General features: G+C 43.4%; 1 protein-coding gene across 2 annotated transcripts; it reads left to right on the top strand.

Annotated features, from left to right (window-relative positions):
* The first annotated feature begins 1,499 nt into the window (after positions 1-1,499).
* PRR35 (proline rich 35) lies at positions 1,500-10,879 on the top strand. Of its 2 annotated transcripts, XM_069982103.1 has the most exons (4): positions 1,500-1,608; positions 7,713-9,018; positions 9,103-9,239; positions 9,428-10,879. In XM_069982103.1, exons 2-4 carry the CDS (start codon positions 7,792-7,794, stop codon positions 10,053-10,055), a joined length of 1,992 nt encoding a protein of 663 aa, XP_069838204.1. In that variant the 5' UTR covers positions 1,500-1,608; positions 7,713-7,791; the 3' UTR covers positions 10,056-10,879. The 2 variants fall into 2 exon arrangements, with proteins under 2 accessions (XP_069838204.1, XP_069838203.1); XM_069982102.1 differs by having other exon boundaries at positions 7,713-9,239.
* Positions 10,880-25,612: the final 14,733 nt, after the last annotated feature.

Raw genomic sequence — 25,612 nt, 5'->3', positions numbered from 1 at the left:
CCTGTCCTGCTGATAGCAGTCACACCTAAAGGGCTATGTTCACACACTGTCAAAATGACAAATAACGGGCATTATTTGAAAATAACATCCGTTATTATGCAAATAGCAGCGTTATTATAAAATAACAGCGGTCCAATACTTTTGACGGTGTGTGAACACAGCCCTAGGCTATGTTCACACACTGTATGAGACTGGCCGTTCCCAGTGCCGTAGCTACTATAGAGGCAGGGTAGGCAGTTGCTATGGGGCCCGTGCAGGAGGGGGGCCTGGGAGAGAAGGTAAGAGCATGTGTCCTTCTGCTTAACTCCTTACGTACTGCAGTGTGTAAGTGACCCAATGTTTACTTACATGCTGCAACACAAAAAAAGGGTTAAAAAGCAGAAGACAGAGATCTCTGCTTCACTGCTCTGATAACCTGTTCTCCAGCTGGCAATCAAGTAGAAAAGGAAAATGTGCAGAGCTCCTGCAGAGGTCAGGGGTTATCAGTGCACCAGCAGTAAAGCATATATATATATATATATATATATATATATATATTAAAATATATATATATATATATATATATATATATATGTTCAGCGCTTTGCGTTGTGCATAGGGGACCCCTTAAAAAATTTTGCTATGGGGCCCCATGAATCCTAGCTACACCCCTGGCCGTTACGTGACCTGGCCAGGCTCATTAAAGATCATCCCGGCCGGTACCGCAGTACCAGTCGGATGATCTCTAGCGCCGCAGAGTTCTGATGCGAGTGCATCCATGCGCGCCCGCATCAGAACTCCCCACTGCACACTATAGAGAGTGCGGCCGGAGCCGCACACTACATAGTGTGCACTGACAGGGTTTTCTGCGGACGCAGAAAACTGACATGTCAGTTTTCTACGGCGCAGCTAGGGATCCCGGACAGAGTGTATACTATGAGGGAGATTTATCAATCATAGTTTAAAGTGAAACTGGCTCAGTCGCCCCTACCAACCAATCAGATTCCACCTTTCATTTTCCAAAGAGTCTGTGAGGAAAGAAAGATGGAATCTGATTGGTTGCTAGGGGCAACTGAGCCAGTTTCACTTTACACCATGTTTGATAAATCTCCCCCATATATGTGTATGCGCTCCGGACGGGATTTTATAGAAGGCAGGTTAGCGTATAAGCACGGCCATTGTTGCAATCGGCAACAACGGCCATACTTTTACTAAAATTTACGTTGTGTAAACATGGCCCTATACTGTATATACAGGTCTCTGCACAAAGCAGGGCTTCTTTTGTATAAATGGATGAACACCACAGTTAGACTATTTGGAACGGCTGATAACAGAGAACAATATTCTGTATTTTGCAGCACAGTGCATGGAGATAAAATAGACTTTTCGGTTTTCAGTCTTTCTTAATGTAAAGCAGAATGAAGAAGTTCCTATTGTCAGTGATGTGGTATATAGGGGATCAGGAGCCTCCTCTTATAGGTAGAGAGTAGGGTTGGATGTGGCCAACCAGCTGCACAGAGGGAGGCTCCACACCATCCGCAGATAGCTTCCTACATTGAAAAAAACTGCACATTTTTTCTAAGGGAGAGGAGCCAGGGAAGGTCTGGAACTGTGGACACGGCCAGCACTGTGAGTACTTACAATATCGCTTTTCCAATCTTGCCAAAATTCATGTAATATTAATACTGAGAAGAGATCCAGAGAATGATTAGGATATAAAGTGATAAAGCAAAGTAGGCACATTATTACACATCGTGTATAGGGATAGAATAGTTTCTTCATGTTCATAGAGGGAATACTGCTACATTATATTAGTTATTATATTATATAGTATATAGTTACCAGAATGTTCTGTAGTTATTATATAGTTATCAGAATGTTCTGTCTATGTAAATATATCTACCTGCCGCAGAGTTCAGACTACTTGTAATAGTATGGACCAAATATTACAAGGCGTAACGATGGCGAGAATGTTGACTGACTTTTACATGGGATAGATAGAAAGATAGATAGATAGATAGAAAGATAGATAGATAGATAGAAAGATAGATAGATAGATAGATAGATAGATAGATAGATAGATAGATACTGTAGATAAATACTTAGAGATAGATAGAAAGATAGATAGATAGATATCACAGACGAAAGAAAGAAAGAAAGAAAGAAAGAAAGAGAGAAAGAGAGAAAGAGAGAAAGAGAGAAAAAAAGAGAGAAAGAAAGAAAGAGAGAAAGAAAGAGAGAAAGAAAGAAAGAGAGAAAGAAAGAAAGGGAAAGAAAGAGAGAGAGAAAGAAAGAAAGACCGAAAGAGCAAACTAAAGAAACTAGAGAGAGATACGACATAGGTAGGTAGATAAATAGCAAGCAGATAGATGATAAATAGCTAAAAAAGGGAGAAAAAGAACAAACTAGATAGATGGATGAGAAATACTATAAAACTGTATAAAACAAAGAAAAGGAAACTAGATAGATAGATGATAGAAGATATATGACATATAGGAGATAGATAGATAGATAGATAGATAGATAGATAGATAGATAGATAGATAGATAAAAAGGCTCAAACAAGAAAAACAACAAAGTACATAGGTAATATAAAAGATAGATAGATAGATAGATAGATAGATAGATAGATAGAAGATTGATAGATAGATAGATAGATAGATAGATAATAAATAGATAGATAGATAGATAGATAGATAGATAATAGATAGATAGATAGATAGATAGATAGGAGATAGATAGATAGATAGATAATAGATAGATAGATAGATAGATAGATAGATAGATAGATGCAAGTTAGATAGAAGATAGATATCTTTTAGTAAAGTCAGCAGCACAGTATAAAGATGAGGGTGCCAGATATAGCCACTTGTTTGCTGTGCTGTACACTCTGGAATAAACTCAAGTTTTTTGTTGCACCTTACCTGGAGTGCCATGAAGCTACTTTGCATAGATACATAGACGCTAGATACAAGTTAGATAGATAGGAGATAGATAGATAGATAGATAGATAGATACTATTTTCCACATGCTTTGACAATGCTAATGTGTAACTTGGACCTGCCAATAAAGCTTTTTTTTTTTAATTTGATTTGATAGATAGGAGATAGATAGATAGATAGATAGATAGATAGATAGCAGATAGATAGATAGACAGGAGATAGATAGATAGATATAGATATTCAGTGTATGTTTAGCAGCACAAGAATAAGAGAAATGGGTGCCAGTCGTAGCTCCAACCACAGGCTTCCTTATATAGTAAAGTAAGCCCAATGGCACTCCAAGATAAAGTGTAGAAAAAGTGTTTATTGTAGTGTCCATATATTCAGCACAGCAAACAAAAAGAGGCAACGTTTCTGTGGCCTCACGCCGCCATTTTTAAGCCTGAAAATGGTGTGGATGGATATCCGTTTTCAGGATCCCACAACCCCGATAATAATGTAATACAGTAAATCTACCCTATAGCAATCCCTTGTGTGGCTAATCCTATACTGTTCTATACTGAAGTTATAGGGAACCTTTCCAGATGAGGTCATTAAATTAATTAATATTCCCAGAAAATGTATAGTTTTATGTTCTATATTAATGGTTGGTTCTGTTTATTATCTGTCAAAGAAGAGGGATCAGCCGCTGCCAGACCCACCCTGGTAACTGCTATCTCTCATGGAACCAAAGGATCAGCCATGGTTACATCCAATATACCCAATCCTTGTATCCTTGTACTACGTTAGGTAGTCAGACACTGTGGTTTTGTTAGCCTGGCCACAGGACCCAACGTATAATAATGTGGTTACTACGTCTTGTGCCCTTTACCCCCCCCCCCCCCCAAAACTGCAGATCCAGGTGGGAGAATCTGTCAGCAGAGCTCCATGACCATAAGCTGCCTGGTCCCATAGCTACAGCTATACCTGGCCCTGCTGAGCAGTCATGCAGCTGTACTGCTGGTGGCCTGTGGGGGTGCTGCTGCAGGTGAGTGGGACATAGATATTACTTAGACTGCATTGTTAAGGATGGTAAAATCTAAGTAGGTCAATCTCCGATGGGGTTCAAGGCTAATTCTCTCTGTCCAATAGCCTCTCCTTCAGACAGACCTATATTTTAAAAAATGTTTGAACTCCCAGAAAGAAACAGATAGATAGATACTAGACAGATAGATAGATAGATAGATAAATAAATAGATAGATAATAGATAGATAGATAGATAGATAGATAGATAGATAGATAGATAGATAGATAGATAGGAGATAGATAGATAATATATAGGAGATAGATAGATAGATAGATAGATAGATAGATACAAGTAGTTCAGCAGCACTAGAAAGCAGTGTAGACGGCTGCCTATTGTAGTCTCAACCACGGACTTCCTTATATATTCTTAGTAAATTCAATGGCACTCCAAAAGATAAGATGCAAAATTGGTGTTTTATTCCAGTGTCCAAAAGGTATAAAAGCACAGCAATCAAGGAGAGGCAACGTTTCTGTGGCCTCACGCCACCATTTTCAAGCATAGATAGATAGATAGATAGATAGATAGATAGATAGATAGATAGATAGGAGATAGATAGATAGATAGATAGATAGATAGATAGATAGATAGGAGATAGATAGATAGATAGATAGATAGATAGATAGATAGATAGATAATAGATAGATAGATAGGAGATAGATAGATAGATAGATAGATAGATAGATAGATAATAGGAGATAGATAGAAGATAGATAGATAGATAGATAGATAGATAGATAGATAGATAGATAGATAGGAGATAGATAGAAGATAGATAGATAGATAGATATTCACAGTATTCATATTTGTATGTATTGCTACCATACAGGATTTCTTTCTCTACCCCTTATTATAATCTCCATTCTAGAATCCTCTGGGGCTCAGGCATGGGGTTATGGTGGAGGGCAGACTTGTAGGTTAGCTGTGGCTTCCACCTTGTATGAATATTAGTTATGCTGATTAACAAACAAGTTATTAGTAACTCAGTAGATGTGTTATGTTCTGGTGTAGAATGATCTTGGAGCGTCTCTGTGCCCTGGATATGAGGATAAGTAATTCCTGGCAGGGAGAGGGTTAACAATGTTTTCCGTTGGTGCTCAAGATGTAACCAGCAGTCTGTGCTCCCCCAGGGGTCTCTGTCTGGCCCTCGGGGGTCCCATACACAGGAGGCTGCACCATTTGGTGGTTGTTGGGAGCAGCCTGTAGCATTAAACTGTGGAATATGAAAAATGGGTCTGTACCAGGCTCTCTCACCAGCAGCTGCTGCGGGAAATGGGCATGTCCTCCCCCACCAACATCCGTGCCATCCCCCGGGGTGCAATCTGTGTGTACCAACACAACCCTCCACCAGGCTGCTCCAAGACTCCCTCCCTGCACCCACAACCCTCTTCTACTTCTTATTCATCTTTGTCATTGACATCTAGCCCAGGAGGACCTGTGAGGATACCTCACCTGCACCTTCTTCTTTACAGCCAAATTTCTTCTAATGTATATGTGCACCTTACGTGGCGTCTGCTGTATCACCCCCACAGACATCAGAATGGGTGCAGATCTCCCCAATGGTCTGCAGATAAATATCTCATGTGAAGAGTCTAGAATCCGAGCTGAGAAAACTAGGATAACATTCCAATCATAGAACAAATTTGTTGGGGTGCAGGAGAGATCTAAGGCTAAGAGGATCACATGGTATTATTGGATAACAGCTATCTCTCCTAATGCCCCCATACATATAACTGAGTGGGCTAAATAGGCAGAAAGCTGCTGCCAGAAACCTCAGGTGGTGGCTTATCTTTTCTCAAAACGATCAAGCACTTAAAATCCAACATGGCCGATTCTTCTTTACGACAACAGTCAGGAGACCTGCAAGCATATCAGAAGGTTGGCAGGATACTCAGAAAATCTTCAGGTTTGGCTGACATGTCTAATGAGTATGGCCGGTTTTAGGTTTTCTAGACTAAAGCCCCTATTCCACGGGGCGACTGAGAGGAGCAAACGAGCACTGTCAGCACTGGTTTGCTCCCCGTTCCCCACTCCCTGCTGTCGCTATTCCACACGTCGGCAGCAAACGGGTGGGTGCAGGGGAGGCCGCGGGGAGCTGCGGGGGGTGGGGGGGGGGCTGCCGGGGTATTTGCTAGATCGTTCGGGCAGCCCATAGAGGATAGCAGCGGTTTGCTGCTGCCACTCCTATTCCATATCACTGTTATCATTGTCGTTTGTCTTTGAACATGTTCAAAGACAATCAACAGCAACAATCAGCAGACATCGTTGATGTCAGCTGATCGTTGCCTTCTATTACACAGGACAATTCGGTCGAATATGGTTGATAATCGTTCCGTGTTATAGGGCCTTGGTAGTACGGAGTTCAATGAAACTGATCCATACCCATCCACACTAAATATATGTAATTGTGAGTTAATATTCATCATAGACTCATAGTCCAACCTCAAGGAGATCAGCCCCAACTTGCTTTGAATTGTAACTTTTATATTCTAGAACCTTTAATGTTTTCCATCTATTTCCCCGGTGATTCTGTTCTTTGATTTATTACATTGCATCTCCACCTCATTTCATCTGTAACTTTTTGCGTCTCTCCACCTCTCCTGCTGCACGTTCCAGTCTTTTCTGTCTCTCCTCTTTCCCATCACTCCACTCTATTTCTCCTCTCGCCTGTCTCTCCCCCCGGCTGGTTAGAGGCTGCCCTCAGTGTGAGACTGTGCAGTGATACAGTAATTCCCATGCACAGGTGCAGGGTCCCTGATGCTGTGTTACCCTGAGGCACGTCCCCCCCGTGCCTTGCCTGACAGACCAGTGGAAGTAATGTCTTGTGGCAGGTAGAGGAATCCAACAGACCAAGAAGATATGTTAAGAAGTGTTTTCAGAAACCGCAGCTCAAACACCTGTCTCTTCCCCCTCCGTCTTTCATGTTTTCACTGTGGAGCTCCGTCAGGTATAGTCAAAGCAGAGGAGCCAAAAAGAAGTTGCGTTGTCGAAGAATTTAATTGTTCATGCAAAAGACTCTAAGTACGTGGCACCTTCCGTGACCTAAATTTTTTGTCTAGAGAAATACGGTTGAACGTAACTTTTATACAGTGTGGTGCAGACACTTGGTAGATACCTTATGGAATATATGGCCAATCTTCATTTATTTCTATTGTAGTCCAACTTAAAAGTTGTATGTGTCGAATATATTCAACCAGGGTTGAGTTTGAAAAACCCGTCTTCATACAAGTTATTCTGAGTGGGGTCCTCATCTCTTGACCAGAGAGAGTGGAGAGGGGTGTTACAAAGAGTCGTGGAGGACCTGCAATACAAAGATAATTCATTGTAGTGAATGGGCATTGAGTAATGCTCCATTTCACCTGTGGTGGCACTGTAGTGCTTACTGCCATGTCATTGAGTGATCAGCTTATTATAGACTAGCCCTTCTTACTAGACAGTGTCAAAAATGAAGCTTGCCGCTAAGATTTCATTTTTTATTGTCTTCTCCATTATCTTTATCCTTCTTTATTTACCCTGCTTAATTTTAACGGTCACATCTATATCTTTGACTTCAAATCTAATATATAGTCTCTATCAAACAACTTTTCACTTTGTATCGTATCTTATTTTCTATCTATTCTCCCATGCATGTGGCTGTCCATGTAGGTGTACTATGCCGGAACATTGACCGAATGCGCCTACAGTTTGGGGGAAAATGGCTCTAAATGTATTTACTTTCTCGCTACAGGTCAGTTCTTAGTGGAAGAACACAAAAAAAGTCTACATTTTCATAAAGAATCTTGTAATTCATAAGAATATCAGAAACAATGTCAAAAGACGAAGAAGCTGGATGTAAGTTGAACTCTACATGTAAGCATAAAGAACGGAAACCCAAAAAACCTCATTATATTCCCAGGCCATGGGGCAAGCCATATAATTACAAGTGCTTCCAGTGCCCCTTTACTTGTATGGAGAAGTCACACTTGTACAACCACATGAAATACAGTCTGTGCAAGAACTCCCTGTCACTCCTCATAGAGTCCGACTGGCCCTACAAAAAGAACAGTTTCCTTGTCCCAGAAATGAACCTACAAGAGCCACATACAGAAGGTAACCAAGACAAACAAGAGGCTTGTGATTCCACTGGAGGATCGACAAAGGCCAGACAGGTTGGTGAGAAGATGACTTCTGAAATTCAGAGATTCCTAGAAGAAGATGATGAAAGACCAGAAGAAGAAGAGGAGGAGGTGGTGGGCCAAAGTCGGAAGGAAAAAAGTAAGAACATCCCGTCTTCACAAACCACAAGCAAAACTGAAACTGGACTAAAGGGCAAAAGGGAGACAATGAACAAAGAGGGAGAGCCAGAGTTCATCATCACTGATGTGTTCTCTTTAGATGGACACTTTGAGAAGGAGAGGGAAGAACAAAGATTTGTCAAGGCTTCTCGAAAAACTTCAAGCAACCTTGGAGCAAGTCGGGTGGATCAGTGGAAACTATTGACCAGCACACTTAAAAAAGCGGGAGCAGACACATCAGTTGGGTGCAATGGAACAAACATCATTCCTTGTTACCCACCACCAACATACTCTGATTACCAAGAACACCAGGGTCTTTCACTTTTGGGCATTAACTACCCACTAAACACCAACCTGTTCTCATATCTAAACCCCACCATGACAAGTGGTACGGCCCAGCTCCCCTTCCTAGCTTCCACGGCCCAACTAATGCACAATCCACACTCCACTCACTTCCAGACTTTACAGAACACAGAGAGAAGCTCGTTCCTTCCTCGCTTCTACTACCCCTTGCTGTTTGAGCACGCTTTTAACACAGATGCCAAGATAGCTTCAGGCAAGCCAATGAACCAAGGTCAGCCAACAAACACATTTATTGGTACTCCAAAACCAAAGACACCCACGGACCCTCTAAAGACCTGCTTGCTTAAATCGGAAGAAGGTAACACCACCATCTCTTGGGCACCTGGTGACAAGTTGCAGAATCAAACATTGGCTCAGAATAAACCAGAGGGAGATGGGAAATGGGTTCCCCAGATGGTAAGAGACATCATTCAACAACAGAAGGACATTTTAGGAACTTATGGGGTACAATCAACCAGAAATAATGATGTCTCTACACAGAAAAGCAAGATTGAGGTGTCTCCCTGGGAAAAACTTAATCTTTCAAGATGTGCGAAGAGGAAGCCTTGGCTAGACAGAGATGGAGTGAGTGAGCAGACATCATCTTTGATGGAAGGCGAACGGACTTCTCATAATAGGTAAGACCTTTTGACATATACAACTTTAGTGTTGCTCGGTAGGGTTAATAGATGATCACTTTTTGCAACTGTCAGCAGGTCCAATACTAATATCACCACCATCACTAATGTCATTACATCAACATCCCTAAAATACATAATTTTCCATTTCTCGTTTTAATTTATGTTTTTTTTTCTTCTCCTCACAGCACCTGTTCTCCTGTTACTCCTGATATTTGGAGTGAGAAGAACTCAATTTTAGAGGTGGCTGCTTGCAAGAGGAGAAGACCATCTGAGCCTAGCAGTGAAAAGTCAGAGCCTGTGGTTGTCAATGCATCTCTACTCATTGGAGACCTCTCCAGAACCCTGGAGGAATATGGAAAAGTGGAGAGGAAGTTGGCAAACCTAACATCTGATGACAGTGGTCGACAAAGGACTCTCGGAGAGCAACTTGGTAAGATACGATTAGAACTCCTTCATATCCACCAGGCCCTTGAGAAGGCTTCGTGCTCACATGATGGGCCATTAGACCTCTCTATAAAGAGGGCAGAAGATATGGATAAAGAAGATCCAGAAAAGATCCCATTGAGAGAAGATCCCCAAACACCTCCACCCATTGAATGCTCACCCAAAGAGGTGGTAAAAGTGGAACTGTTGCCCCCAGAGTTGGTGACTTGTTATGCCCGTCCCACCAAGTGTGAAGCAGACTCCAGCGTGCTCCTGTGCCCAGATGGAAGAGTGGGGAACACTGGGATTGCCCAGACACATGTAACTCTTCAAGAGGAGGTGGGAAGTGTTGGGTTTGGAAGAAGCCGACTGCAAATGGAGAACATTTAAAGCCAACAAATCTTCCATGATCATCTTCACACCCTAGGAAGCTTTCCCCCTATAGACTTAAAAGACGTTAAATGCAGGAGCTCAGCAGAGCCAGCTCTGCATGAGTAAAGCGTTCAGCAGCCACCTCACTGTGACAGATTTGCAGAACACTGTGTCATTACTTGGCAGGAGTTCTGGAGATGAATCCTTTTTCCCAGGAGAGATGGTTTCGTAATGATAGTACTAGCCTTTAAAGACAAGAGTGCACAGACACCAGTGGTGGCCCCTGTGGCCGCGATGGAGGCCCAAGCTCAGGTTAGCGACATCCCCATATTCCCATGGGCAAAGTGAACTTATGCAAGAATTTACCACTTGCCCAACGGTTATGCCACTATACTTTCTTACAAGGGGTGGGAAAAGGGCACAAATAGACACTTTGTTATTCTGGGAGGTGTGGTGGCATGACTCTGGAGGGGGCACTCTTTCTATCTTTGCGGAGTGCTTGCTTTTCTCTAGGTAAAATCATGCTCGGAGATCATTGCCACCTTCTCGAGGTCTCCTCAGACAAATATATCAAGACTCCTACAGGGTAACGTCCTCAAGAACAGACATGTCGGCTCTGCACTTCTCTCAAGGACTCTCAGAGGACATTTTGGTCAGTGAAACGTGAAGATCTTGTCATTATTGTCTATAGATAAAAGTGGGAATGTGGCATAGGATATCACTGAGGTCTTAGAGTCACAAGTGTAAAAAGATATTTATCTTACGTTGCTCACAAATGAAAGTACTTTGTTGATACTGATATTTAATAATTGTAAGTGATCTATTAAAGCAGTGACTGTGAACGTGTGTTATTTATTACAGGACAAAGAACCGTACCATAAGGTCATAAGCTATTGTAAGAGACATTGGGGCAGATTTATCAAACATGGTGTCTCAGTTGCCCCTAGCAACCAATCAGATTCCACCTTTTTTTCCTCACAGACTCTTTGGAAAATGAAAGGTGGAATCTGATTGGTTGCTAGGGGCAACTGAGCCAGTTTCACTTTACACCATGTTTGATAAATCTCTCCCATTATCTGTAGTAGTGAGCAAACTTACCAAACGTTCAGGTTTGACCAAACCCAAATGCTCGCCATTTGCCTTCCAGTAGTTTGAGAAGTTCGATGCAGCCCTAGGGCTATCAGGGAAACCGTGGATACAGTCTATGGCCAAAATAACGTTTTCCAGGACTGCATCTTTCTTCTCCAACCACCAGGAGTCAAATGCTTTGCGTTTTGGTTCGGCAAGTTAGGTCATCACTAATTATCTAGTATTGGAACACATGTGGGCAGGCAAAAAAAAAATTTTGATTTTTAAAAAAAAGTTTTTAGAATACACCCAGACTCCGAGAGTGGTTTTACTTTCTTGCTACACAATTCAGTTCCCAAGATTTTGCTATTTGGGTGACTATCTTTACTTTTCACTTTTAAGCTGAGCAACATCTCCCTTTCACTGCTTACCAGACACAGCGCCATACATTACTAGTGGCTGTGTCTGGTACTGCAGTTTAATTCCATTCTTGTTAACTAGGCATAGCCATTGCCAAATGTACAAAGATAGTAAACTAATCAACCCATGTGATAATAAAGAACTAATCTAAAAGATAGGAAGACCCCCTTAACTCAATGCACAGTTGCAAATTTTGGGGAACCAATCCACAAAGTGGGGAGACCTCATACCATGAGGATGCAAAAATAAGTAAAGGAGTTTTTGGCTGGGATACTTCAGTCTTCAAGTGGGGGTAAATATGCAGTGTTTCCTAGAGAAGTCATCACTAGATGTGAGCAAACTTTCAGAAACTCATTTTGGGTCAAATTTGGTTAAATTGGCAATCGGATTCAATTTTCACTAAACAAATTTGCTCCAATGTATCTGCTTCTAAAGAGAAGCTGTCCAACATGTCATCCCCTCTGTAGGCATCATGTTATATAGCAGATTGGTATATAGATTTGTGCAAGAAGATTCAGAATAACTTGTAATGTATACTTACAGTGAAACCTCTATGACCACCTACATTTATGCAAAAAAGCGGTCCTTAATGGGGGGTGGTCATGTGAAAGAAAAGAGTACACCGAATGCGGGTGTAATGGAGTCAGCAGGGACGTACAGCACACGAATAGCCACAAATGATGAACGTCTTTTTATGTGCTGAATGTCTGCTCTCCAGCATTGTACACCCTTATTCATAGTGCAGGACAGTATGATTCCTCTCTCAGTCCTGGTCCCCAGCATGGTTCTCCATCTTAGTCCTGGTCATATACATAGCTCTCTATCTAATCCCCAGCATGGTTATCCATCTTATTTTTGGTGCCCAGCATGGTTCCCCATCTCTTCCCTCGTCCCAAACATGGCTCCCATCTAATTACTGGTCCCCACAGTGGCTCCCCATCTCTTTGCTAGTCCCCAATATGGCTCCCTATCCTATTCATGGTCCCCAGCATGGCTCCCCAGCTTTTTCCTAGTCCCTAGAATGGCTCCTCATCTCATTCCTGTCCCCAGCATATCTCCCCATCTCATTCCTGGTCCCAAGCATATCTCCCCATCTCATTCCTGGTCCCCAGCATTACTCCAGTATCATTCCTGGTCCCCAGCATGGTCATCCCTCTTCTTTCTAGTTTCTAGCATAGATTCCCATGTAATTTATAGACCCCAGAATGACTCCCCCATTAACCTTGGCCTCCAACATGGCTTCCCATTTTATTCCTGATCATATACATAGCTCCCCACCTTACTCCTAGTCACCAGCAACAGCTCCCCATCTCACTCCTAGTCACCAGCATGGCTCCCCATCTCACTCCTAGTCACCAGCAACAGCTCCCCATCTCACTCCTAGTCACCAGCATGGCTCTCCATCTCACTCCTAGTCACCAGCATGGCTCTCCATCTCACTCCTAGTCACCAGCATGGCTCCCCATCTCACTCCTAGTCACCAGCATGGCTCCCCATCTCACTCCTAGTCACCAGTCCCCATCTCACTCCTAGTCACCAGCATGGCTCCCCATCTCATTCCTAGTCACCAGCATGGCTCCCCATCTCACTCCTAGTCACCAGCATGGCTCTCCATCTCACTCCTAGTCACCAGCATGGCTCCCCATCTCATTCCTAGTCACCAGCATGGCTCCCCATCTCACTCCTAGTCACCAGCATGGCTCCCCATCTCACTCCTAGTCACCAGCATGGCTCCCCATCTCATTCCTAGTCACCAGCATGGCTCCCCATCTCACTCCTAGTCACCAGCAACAGCTCCCCATCTCACTCCTAGTCACAAGCAACAGCTCTCCATCTCACTCCTAGTCACCAGCATGGCTCCCCATCTCACTCCTAGTCACCAGCATGGCTCTCCATCTCACTCCTAGTCACCAGCATGGCTCCCCATCTCATTCCTAGTCACCAGCATGGCTCTCCATCTCACTCCTAGTCACCAGCATGGCTCCCCATCTCACTCCTAGTCACCAGCATGGCTCTCCATCTCACTCCTAGTCACCAGCATGGCTCCCCATCTCATTCCTAGTCACCAGCATGGCTCCCCATCTCACTCCTAGTCACCAGCATGGCTCTCCATCTCACTCCTAGTCACCAGCATGGCTCCCCATCTCACTCCTAGTCACCAGCATGGCTCTCCATCTCACTCCTAGTCACCAGCATGGCTCCCCATCTCATTCCTACTCAGTATTGTTCCCCATCTTCCTGGTCTCCCCAGTTAATCTATACATGACAGTTTTTTCTTCCTAGAAATAGGGATAACTAGCTGATCGGATAACACTGTTATGCTCAGAAATCCCATAGACACTGAATGGAGTCGTCTCTGTTAGACAGCTGTGATAAATTAGGCCCAGTTTAAAGACGTGACTGGCAGTGGATTACATATTCAGTCAAGTATGCATGTATATGGAAGTCCAAAGAGATAGCTATGAGTCAAACAAGAATATAGAGGCGTCATCTATATCTATATATAGTGCATTATCACTGAGGTAACTCCTACATCCAGCCAGTGGTAACATGGGCCCATCTCAGATAAGCCCCACAGGGCCCGCTACTGCTATGCAAATATTATATGACTGTCCTGTTATAATTAGTGAGCATAGAGATATGTATAGGAGGGTGGAAGGGTGAAAAAGTTTTTATAGGACAGGACACCAAAAATGAGCTGTAATACCATACACAACCTGTGGACAGGTGTGGCGCTGTTTTTGAAAGAAAGCAGGTATATCCTGTAAAACCTCTTTCCCGTTAGGAGCAGGGTGACATGAAGCCGAAAAAGGCCCTCAGCAACAGCAATAGGTCATGGTCCATATTACTAGGTGATCCTTTCTTCCAGAACAAAAGGAACTTGTTACTGTCGGGCAGCCTTGCACCTCTTTTAATATTGGCCGCTAAGCAGCTGTCTTGCTATTTTTATGGGGTTGTTAAATATGGTTGCTTACCTCCAAAAAAAACAGCACCACACCTTTCCACAGGTTGTGTCCAGGATTGCAGCCTAACCTGAGTGAAATGAATGGGAATGAACTGCAATACCGCAAACAACCTGTAAACACATGTGGCGCTGTTTTAGGAAAAGAGCAGACAGATTTTTGCAATACTTGAAAGATTTGTTTCCAAATTTCCCCCGTCAGACAGTTTTTTCCTCCATATGCTGATCATCAGGAACGGCTTAGCCCGGGCACTTCTGAAATCAATAACATTGCGCTCAGTAACACCATAGCCCCCGATTGTCTGCGTTGTGAACCCCCTCCAGATCACCATGCTATCTGGAGAGATCCTGCCTCCCAGTAGGATGTGTGCTTACAGTGCAAGCCATGGCAGAGCCTCGCACCAGCGGGCACCGCTGCCAGCCCATGCAGATGAGTAAATAAGTAAGCCAGCAGAGTTCACATAACCCTGGGGACAGCCATAGGACACTGTCACCGCAGATCAACGTCACTGTCACTGGACCTCACTGCTGCCCCATTAAACACAGCTCGGGGCTCATGTAATTGGCTCAGACTGAGGGTTACCCTTAAACACGAGAGCATGGCTACCAGCACTCATTTACAGCAGGTCCTGGACTCTTAACCCCCTTCATGCCAAAAGATCTGCAGCAGCTCATACTCGGCTGGGTCTGATAACACGTGGGATATATTGTGTAACAAGACTGATGAACCTGAACACAGATTAATTCTGCTCAAGACTGGGGCCACCCATGAACCGCCTAATAGATGGTATCTCTCACTATGGTGGACCTGGATCATCCATTTATTGCATCACATTCCAATGGCTACATGTAATACTACATCTCTCCTGTAGAGGTGCTGCAGGAAAAAAAGATTGAGTGCCAACGTAATCAAGACAGATCGCATATTAAAGACCTTAGTTTTGAAAAGAGAAAAATAATAGATAGATAGGAGATAGATAGATATAGGACAGAGTAAGCTCTTTTTCTGTTCTAAACTCCCATTTAATATATTTAATATACACTTGATCTTAGCCAAAAGGCCGAGAAGCGATATGGTTGGCTCTTATATTATATGTACAGATATGTGTCTTTGATATGTGTACACAAATATTGATTATACCAAATATTTTTATACTGCTCCAGATACTCAGCAGTGATGGACACTCACTTCAGGAGAGTCTATGATCTTTTCTCAAACCTTATGGAGGAGGAAGAGAAACTGCCCATCCTACTGGGGGAGGAAGAACACAGGGTGGAAATAGGAGCACAATGACCCAGATTTTTTTTTTACTGTTGTAGGTTTTTACCCAATTTTAATTTTATTTATTTATTTTTTGTGTCACAAAGGCTGACAATAAACTGTCAGGATGGAAACAGTACATCTGGGTCAATACTACATGAGAGGAACACGATATGCTATGGACTCCTATACCCTTACCCTGAAGTGTCCTCAGCTCCCCCCCTTCTCTATTTCAGATAGATAAATAAATAGATAGATAGGAAATAGATAGATAGATAATAGATAGACTATAGTTTATAATATAAATGTCATCCTTTCCTGACTTTTTAGTGTTCCAGAACTTTCTGGTGCCACCTTAAATGTGTCAGACTAGTATAACGGGTCAGGATTGGTGTAATGCCGGCAGATGGAGATGTTGGTCCTCTAGATCCCTACAGTGATCCCTATTGCGTGATCCCTTTTCAGCACATCTCTGGCTGCGTTTTCTCCTCAGAGTCCTCCTCTCCCTTCGCCCCTCTCCCTCCCACTTTCTCTCGCCCTTTCCTCTAGCTGGATGGATTGGTTGTGTCAGACTCAAACAGCCGTGTCCCTTCATCCCCCCCAGCTTGGTGCTATCATTTATCCCGATCACAGGAGAGAGGGGACCTGTCAGATTGCGCTCATGTCTTTATTTGCAGGGCTGAACTGAGCGGCGGTGACAGAGCTGTGAGTGTGTGTTATTATGTGCAGCGGGGTTATAATGTGCGTCAGTATGTCTGGGTAACGCACTACAAATCGCTGACATCAAACCTAATGGAAGAAGCGCCAGGACCCACTTTTTTCTACCTGGCGTACAATCTCAGAGGTAGCGTCATGCCAGGACCGTGTGCGCAGAAGCGGCAAGGCTCATAATAGGAATAATAGAAAATTCTTTAGCTCACAGGGAAGATATATATATATATATATAATTTTTTTTTTTTAACTTTGATTTACACATTAAAATTGTTGAGATCTATGTATTGGACGTAACAATCAAACTAAGGGCGCTATTCCACAGGAATGATAATTGGCCCCATTCGGCCGATTATCGCTTGGTGGAATAGAGAGAACGATCAGCCAATGATCATGTCATCAGCCGATCGTTCATTTAGGGCCAGACCTAAAATCATCGTTCCTCCACCGCGCATCGCTTCGGTGGAATAGCGGTGCGCGGCGGGCGACCGACGATTTGAGAAGCGCAGCATACATTACCTGCAGGGCTTCTCCTCCGCTCCGTCTTCCTCCCCAGGTTCCGCGCGCTCTGGCTTCAGAATGGCCTGTCAGCTGACTGAGCGCTCAGCCAATCACAGGCCGGAACCGCCGCGGGAGGCCATTCTGAAGCTAGAGCGCGCGGGAACCGGGGAGGAAGACAGCGCGGAGGAGAAGACCTGACAGGTAATGTATGCTGCAAGGGCTGCAATTACATCGGTAACGATGTCCCTGCAGCCCTCGTTCAACAATCATCGGGCCGTGGAATAGGCCCAGTAAACGAGCGGCGATCTAGCAGATCGGCGCTCGTTTACATCATTGATCGGGCCCCCATCGGCCCGTGAAATAGGACCCTAAGGGTTAATTTACATGGAAAGATTACCTGACAGATAATCTGCCAAAGATTTGAAGCCAAAGCCAGAAACAGACTATAAACAGAGATCAGATCATAAAGGAAAGCCTGAGATTTCTCCTCTTTTCAAATCCATTCCTGGCTTTGGCTTCAAACTTTGGCAGATAATCTGTCAGATAATCTTTCCGTGTAAACGGACTCTAAGCCATGATTATCATCACGGGGCCCAATGTCTGTTTCCCCTCCACACCCTCTGCATTACCCATAGCCCAATTCCAAGAGGCCCCGTGAACACTAATCAGGTGTCAGAGCCTTAGATTTTGTCGGAAATGGCTGATTTCCGACCTCCCGACTCAAGTTCTAAAAGATGGCGTTGAGGGAGAGAAGACTCAAGCTTGTTGGATTTCAACTGGCTGATCCTTTTGTTCTTAGGGAGATAAACCACCACCTAAAAGGTGTCTAGTAGCGTCTTTTTTTTTCTCCACCCAGAAATGGCGCCACACTTGTTAGTAGGTTGTCTCTGGTATTGCAGCTCAGGTTTACTTATTTGAAAGGAATTGTCCGGGATTAGAAAAACATGGCTTTTTTTCTTCCAGAAACAGTGCCACACCTGCCCTGTGGGTGTGTGGTATTACAACTAAGCTGTAATACCATACACATACTAGAGTGGCGCTGTTTCTAGGGGAAATCAGCTAAGTTTTCTATTCCTGGATAACACCTTTGTTGCTGCATTACCTGACATAGTCAGGATTATTATAATGGACCATTCAACATGTCTAACTGATATGTCGGATGATATTATACCCCGAGAAGTCCTTTATATGGGATAATGGCAGTCGGTGAGTATTAGCTGTGAGACTGCCGGAAGTTTCTCGTTACTTGTAGCAGAGGTTAGCGGATTATTACAAGTCACCGCTCTGGTACAGTCTGTATTCCCTCACATCTGACAATCCTTCAATCCATACAATGTCTTCCATCTAGGAGACATGATGAGACTGGAGCTGGCAGCTAAGTAGACGGACTGATGGATGTATAGTATGGCCAACCCCCCCATAATGATAATCTAGTAACTGTGCAATCATTGCTGCAAGGTAAATGGATCTATACTATGTGGTATTATTTATAAGGGCATCACCCAACACATCTGAAGCGTTTCGCAGGGACAAGGAACATCATGTATATAGATTGAGAGGGATGAAAGGATTAATGGGTGGAATAATGGACAATTACATGGGTTTACAGGCGTTTTGGAGGGGTGGGGGATCTAACATCCACAGTCACTATAATGAAGGGGCCCAAGTATTCTTCTCAGCACCATAAAGAGCTATGAACATTGTAATGACCACCATACAGACGCCCCAGTGCCCCTCTGAATACCATACACAGGCCCCAGCGCTCCTCTGAGCACTCCTTTGACCACCATACAGAGACCCCAGTGCCCTTCTGATCATCATACAGAAGCCCCTGTGCTACTCTGACCACCATACACATAGGCCCCAATGTCCCTCTGGCCACCATATATTGCCCCCAGTGTCCCTCTGGCCACCATACAGAGACCCCAGTGCCCCTCTTATGGTCATACAGAGGCCCCTGTGCTCCTCTGACCACCATACAGAGGCCCCAGTGTCCCGCTGGCTACCATACAAGTGCCCCTTTGACAACCATAAAAAGACCCCCAGTTCTCCTTTGACCATCATACACAGGCCCCAGTGTCCCTCTGGCCACCATATAGAGGCCCCAATGCTCCTCTGACCACCATACAGAGGCCCCAGTGCTCCTCTGACCACCATACATAGGCCCAAGCACCCCTCTAAGCATTCCTCTGACCACCATACAGAGGCCCCAGTGCTCCTATGTCTACCATACTTAGGCCCCAGCGTCTCTCTGGCCACAATTCAGAAGCCCCAGCACCCCTCTCACCACCATGCAGAGGCCCCTGTGCTTGGGAGCACCACACAAAGGCCAAAGTACTTTTCTGATCACCATAAGGAGGACTAACCACTCTAAGCTAAATGTTGATGAATGGGTCTGGTTGGCGGATTACGTCAGACAGTCTTACTATACCCCTTGTGGCCATGGGCAGTAAGTAACAGGGGCCATTTTTACTACCAACGGAGCCATTGCATGGTCACAAAGTCACTCGAGCATTACTCCTGCCCCTGTGCCTTCTATGGCTTCTCTAAGTGTCTGATCTGAGACAGATTGAAGGTGTTAGCTAGAAAACTATTTTTCTCATCAAATATGATGGAATCTGTGTGAACAGTGCCTTACCCATCTGAGTGCTACAAGAAACCACAATGTAATACTACAACGTGCTGAGAACATCTCCACATGAATGGTAACTGGATATTTCTAGGCACCATTTAGAGCTCGGCCCCTCGGCTCTTGTTTACTGTCCACACAGTAGTCGCTGATCTGCTAATATGATACCAGTACAAGGCCTGATTCTCCAATGTGACCCAGGCCTGAGCTGCACTTACTGGTTCTGGCAGGGCTGGAGCAGCACAGCGAGACCCGATAGTGGACGAATCAAAGGATTAATGACCCATGGTAGATGCCTCTTCTCTGCCAGGCCCTTAGGCTTGATCTACTAGATAGTGACTGATAGTGATCTGTATAGGTCACAGGTGAATTGCGGTGTGCGCTGTACACGATCGCTTTCCCATCATTACGACTGTTCATTACTGTGTGCGGATCACTGCTCCTTCCCTGGCTCCTGTCCACATGTATTCTCAGCTATTATACAGCATTTTCCTCTAAGGTCAGAACATCCCCAACAAATGGACGTCCTTGAATCAGGTTATCGAAAAATTCCATTAAGCTCTTAGTTTGAGTGGGGAAAATAAGTATTTGATACACTGCTGATTTTGCACGTTTTCCCACCTACAAAAAATGGAGGGAGGTGGAATTATTATCGAAGGTATACGTCACCTGTGGGAGACAGAATCTGCAAAAAATAATAAAATCCAGAAAATCACATTATATGGTTTACAAATAGTTAATTAGCATTTTATTATATGAAATTAGTATTTGATCACCAGCACAAATTCTGTCTCTCACAGACCTGGAAGTTTTTATTTAAGGGTGTCTTTACACAGAGAGATTTATGTGACAGATTTTCGAAGACAAAGCCAGGAATGTATTTGAGAAGAGGAGAAATCTCAGTATTTTCTTTATTATCTGTTCCCTGCTTATAGTCTGTTCCTGGCTTTGGCTTCAAAAATCTGTCACATAAATCTCTCTTTGTAAAGGCACCCTAAGAAGCTCATCCTACTCTGCACTCATTACCTGAAAAAAATTGCACCTGTTTGATCTTGTTACCTGTTCCCACACTCAATCGCATTCCAACCTCTCCACCATGGCCAAGACCAAAGAGCTGTCTAAGGACACCAAGGACAAAATTGTAGCCCCGCACAAGGCTGGGATGGGCTACAGGACAATTGGCAAGCAACTTGGTGAGAAGGCAACAACTGTTAGCGTGATTATTATAAAGTGGAAGAAACACAAGATGACTGTCAATCTTCCTTGGTCTGGGATTCCATGCAAGATCTCGCCTTATGGGGTAAGGATGATTCTGAAAAAGGCGAGGAATCAGTCCAGAACTACACAGGAGAACCTGGTCAGGGGTCAAGTGTGAGTTCCCATGAGTCACATTCTGATTTCAGCAATGAGCATTTCCTTTTCTCCATCCCGACACATAGGAAGTGTCTGATCAACCGATCACCTATGTGTCAGGGTGGCAGCAATGGGCAATGTCAGTGTTGAATCAGCTGCTGCTGAGTATAGTCCCCCCCCCTCCCAACACCCTTTAGACTTTTAAATGTAGAAATATTTATTAATGCTTCTTTTTTTTTTTTTTTGCTTTCTGTATCCTCATCCTTCTACTTTTGTTTAGTTTCTAATTCATAAATATTTTTGAATATGAAAATGAATATGTGATCAGCCGTCAGCTAATTATGTCTGGGAAAGTTACCTTTGACCGTGCTTTTCCCTACAGTGGCCACTAGTGGGAAAATGTAGCTTCTTAGCACCTCTCCTCCTTGGCTCACAGAGTGACTTTCCCAACAGGTGACCCCTCCCTCTATAACATCTATATATCCTCATTGTGCAAATGGAAAGAGATTGTGGTTAATTGCAGGGTGTCTCTTCCCTTGTGATCACATAAGTATCATAGAAATTTAACCCCTTCCCGCATCAGTCAGTACATTCAGTACAGTCAGTACAAAGGGGTTGCGTGACGAAACCACTGCGATCCCGGGTGCTATGTGTAGTCCGGGACCACAGCAATTAGCAGGCGCAGTCCAATCGCAGCGCCCGCTAATTATACATTTAAATGCAGCTGTCAAAACTGACAGCTGCATTTAAATGTATGATCTGCCCCTTTCCCTGGTGTTTAGTGGGGGGGGGGGGGGGGGTGAAATCTCCCTTCTGCTTAGCGTGCCGGGGCTCAGCAGTCCATCTATCTATCTGATCGACCATTGCTGCATTAAGTATACTGCAGTGATCTCTATGGGACTAAATGTTAAAGTATAATGTAAAAAAAAAAAAAGTGTTTTTATTAATAAAAAAATCCCCTCCCCTAATAAAAGTTTGAATCACCCCCCCCCCCTTTTTTTCCATTTTATAAATAAAAATAAATAAATAAACAAACAAACATATTTGGTATCGCCGTGTGCATAATCGCCCGAACTATAAAATTATTACATTCCGGATCTCGCACAGTAAACAGCGTAAGCGCAAAAATCCGCAGAAAGTGCAGAAATCTTGTAATAAAAAGTGATCAAAAAGTAAGGTACCGATAAGAGTACATATCATGGCACAAAAAAATGACACCTCAATTAGCCCCATGGACAAAAAGGTAAAAGCGCTATAAGGCTTGGAATAGAGCGATTTTAAACACACTTAGTTTTTTGTTTTTTTTTAAAGGTTTTACATTTTTTAAAAGCGGTCAGATAAAATAAGTACTATAAATTACATATCATTGTAATCGTAGCGACTTGAGGAACATAAATAACATGTCAGTTTTACTATAGAACGAATGGCGTAAACACGAACCAACCCCCCCCCCCCCCCACACACACACACACACACACACACAAAATTAAAACAAATTCCTTTTTTTTTTTTCACTGAACAAATAATTTTTCTCTGGTTTCACAGCATACTTTATGGAAAAATTAAGTCTGCCATTGTAAAGTACAATTAGTGGCGGAAACAATAATGGCTCATGTGGGTCTGTAGGTGAAAAAATGCAACTGCTATGGCCTTATAAACACGAGGAGGAAAAGACGAAAAAGCAAAAAAAAAACACGTAAATTTGCCCGGTCCTGAAGGGGTTAAGTCATACAAGGAGCATAGAGGGATCCGTTGTTTTGTAAACACCAAACATATCCATAGACAAACAACAGAGGTCAAAACCTCTCCCCAGCCATTGAGGCTCAAACATGTTTTTTATTAAGGGGTTAATCCCCCAACTAGTCATTGAGCGTCTTCTGGGTTTCTCTATTCCTATAAAAGTTCCCACTTCCACTGCCCTACATATCTCCAACCCTTGGTTCATTTAACCTCTGCTGAGCTGGAAGACAGGATTCCTTACAGAGCAAGAATGGGAGCTGAGTGAGTGACAAGCACGTCCTCCTGGCTGGGGGAATCTCTGTAAAGGTCAATGGAGAGGGTGGAGTATGTGGTAAAATGAAGGAAAGCTGGGATATTGCCCATAGGGACAATCTGTTATTGTCTACAGAACCCTTTAACCTTTTCAGTACAGAGGATGAGCTTTATGGTTACAAGTGGTGAAAACTGTGACGGAGGCTGAAGTGTCTGACCATGTGGACGGGGTTAACCATCTACTGAACAGTCCTGTATACTCTAATCTACAATATGAGGGTAGAAATCTTGTATATTTGCACTTTTCATGTACAATACCGTATATAAAGTCATATGGATTTACACCAATTAATAGAGAAATAATTCATTTATTCAGTAGCTGGGCCTAAATGTGAGAAGTTGTGTTAACATGGTCACTACAGGATACCTGATAGGTACAGATAGCGAACTTTCAGAACTGTTTGTATTTTAGGGGGTCATGGACCCCCACCAATCACTAGGATGAACTTTAAGAGAAAATGACAGGATGTGGTTAGTGTTGAGCGGGCTTACCAAACAGTTTGGGTTCAGCAATGTTCTCCAAACCCAAATGCTCTGCATTTGACTCCCGGCGGCCTGAGAGATTGGATGTAGCCCAAGGGAGCTCTGGGAAACACTGTATGCATGTTTTTCTGGCAGTCCTAGGGCAGCATCCAATTTATCCGGTCGCCGGGAGTCAAATGGCAAGAATTTGAGTTTGGAGAACATTGCAGAACCCAAACAGTTTGGTAAGTCAGCTCAACACTAACCACATCCTGTAATTTTCCCTCCTAGCCATTGGTGGGGGTCTCAGAACCATGACCCCCCCCTAAAATACATCCTTTTGACATGCCAAAAATATGTTAAAATATGAAAATGTGTGCTTCAGTACAAATATTGCCTATGATGAGGAGTATTTGAGGGGTCTGGCAACAAAACATACTCATCTCGTCCGCCAGACAGATCAGTGCCTGACTGGTGGTGATGGTTCGATCACTAGGATCTCACTATCACAAAGAAAGGGGTCCTGGTTTAATGAAGCGGAGGTGTGATGTGTGCTGCATTAGTACAGCACTTGGCTATCATTATGCAGTCCATAGTGTTGAATGGTACGGCAGCCCTCAGACCTGGCTGTTTAGCTCAAAGTTGGTACTGACAGTATCTAATACCACCAGCATAAGGGCCCTATTCCACCGGACGATTATCGTTCGCATAATCGTTAACGATTAACGATCTCAAACGACCGCTATTGCGAAAGACCTGAAAACGTTCACTCATTTTCATGGAACGATAATCGTTACTTATGTTCGTATTTGCGATTGTTTTTTCTTCGCTATTGCGTTCGTATCTACTGCAAACGACCGAACGACGTCTTATTCAAAGCGAACGATTTGCAAACGTTTTGCGAACGAGCAACCATAAAACTAGTTCCAGGTCTTATAAAGCGATTAATGACCGAACGAGAAATCATTACATAGTTACATAGTTACATAGTTAATACGGTTGAAAAAAGACACATGTCCATCAAGTTCAACCAAGGAGGGGATGGATACAGGGAAGGGGGAGCGGTGATAGGTTCTATACATAGGCATTTATAGTATTTTGCTGTAAGAACTTGTCTAGCCCTGTTTTGAAGCCCTCTACTGTTTTTGCTGTGACCAGATCCTGTGGTAGACTGTTCCACAGATTCACAGTTCTCATGGTAAAGAAGACTTGTCGCCTTCGGAGATTGAACCTTTTTTTCTCTAGGCGGAGGCTGTGCCCTCTTGTCCTTTGAGGGGGTTTTACCTGGAACATCTTTTCCCCATATTTCTTGTAGGGGCCATTTATATATTTAAATAAATTAATCATATCTCCCCTTAAACGTCTCTTCTCCAGACTAAACAAATGTAATTCTTTTAATCTCTCCTCATAACTAAGATGCTCCATTCCCCTTATTAGTTTAGTTGCCCGTCTTTGTACCCTCTCCAGCTCTAGAACATCCTTTTTATGAATCGGGTTCCAAAACTGGACGGCATACTCCAGATGGGGCCGCACCAAAGCTTTATAAAGCGGTAATATTATATCCCTGTCCCGAGAGTCCATGCCTGTTTTAATGCATGACAATATCCTGCTGGCCTTAGAAGCAGCTGACTGACATTGTGTGCTGTTCTGTAGTCTATTATCTACAAGTACACCCAGATCCTTCTCTATCAGTGACTCTCCCAAAGTAACTCCCCCCAGGACATATGATGCATGTGGGTTATTAGTACCCAGGTGCATAACTTTACATTTATCCACATTGAACCTCATTTGCCAAGTGGACGCCCAAACACTCAGTGTGTCTAAGTCATCCTGTAACATCTGCACATCCTCCATAGACTGTACTGTACTACAAAGCTTGGTGTCATCTGCAAAGATAGAAACATTGCTGTTAATTCCATTCTCAATATCATTAATAAACAAGTTAAACAGAAGAGGGCCCAGTACTGACCCTTGGGGTACACCACTTATTACCGGGGACCATTCGGAGTAGGAATCATTGACCACCACTCTCTGGGTACGATTATTAAGCCAGTTTTCAATCCAGTTACACATTAAATTTTCCAAACCGATAGACTTTAACTTACCCATCAGACATCCATGAGGACTGTGTCAAACGCTTTTGCAAAATCAAGGTA

The sequence above is a fragment of the Dendropsophus ebraccatus genome, chromosome 9 (genome assembly GCF_027789765.1).
Source record: "Dendropsophus ebraccatus isolate aDenEbr1 chromosome 9, aDenEbr1.pat, whole genome shotgun sequence".
In the NCBI taxonomy this organism is placed as follows: Eukaryota; Metazoa; Chordata; class Amphibia; order Anura; family Hylidae; genus Dendropsophus; species Dendropsophus ebraccatus.
Note: the sequence above shows the minus strand (reverse complement) of the source record. Positions and strands in the feature narration are given on the sequence as shown.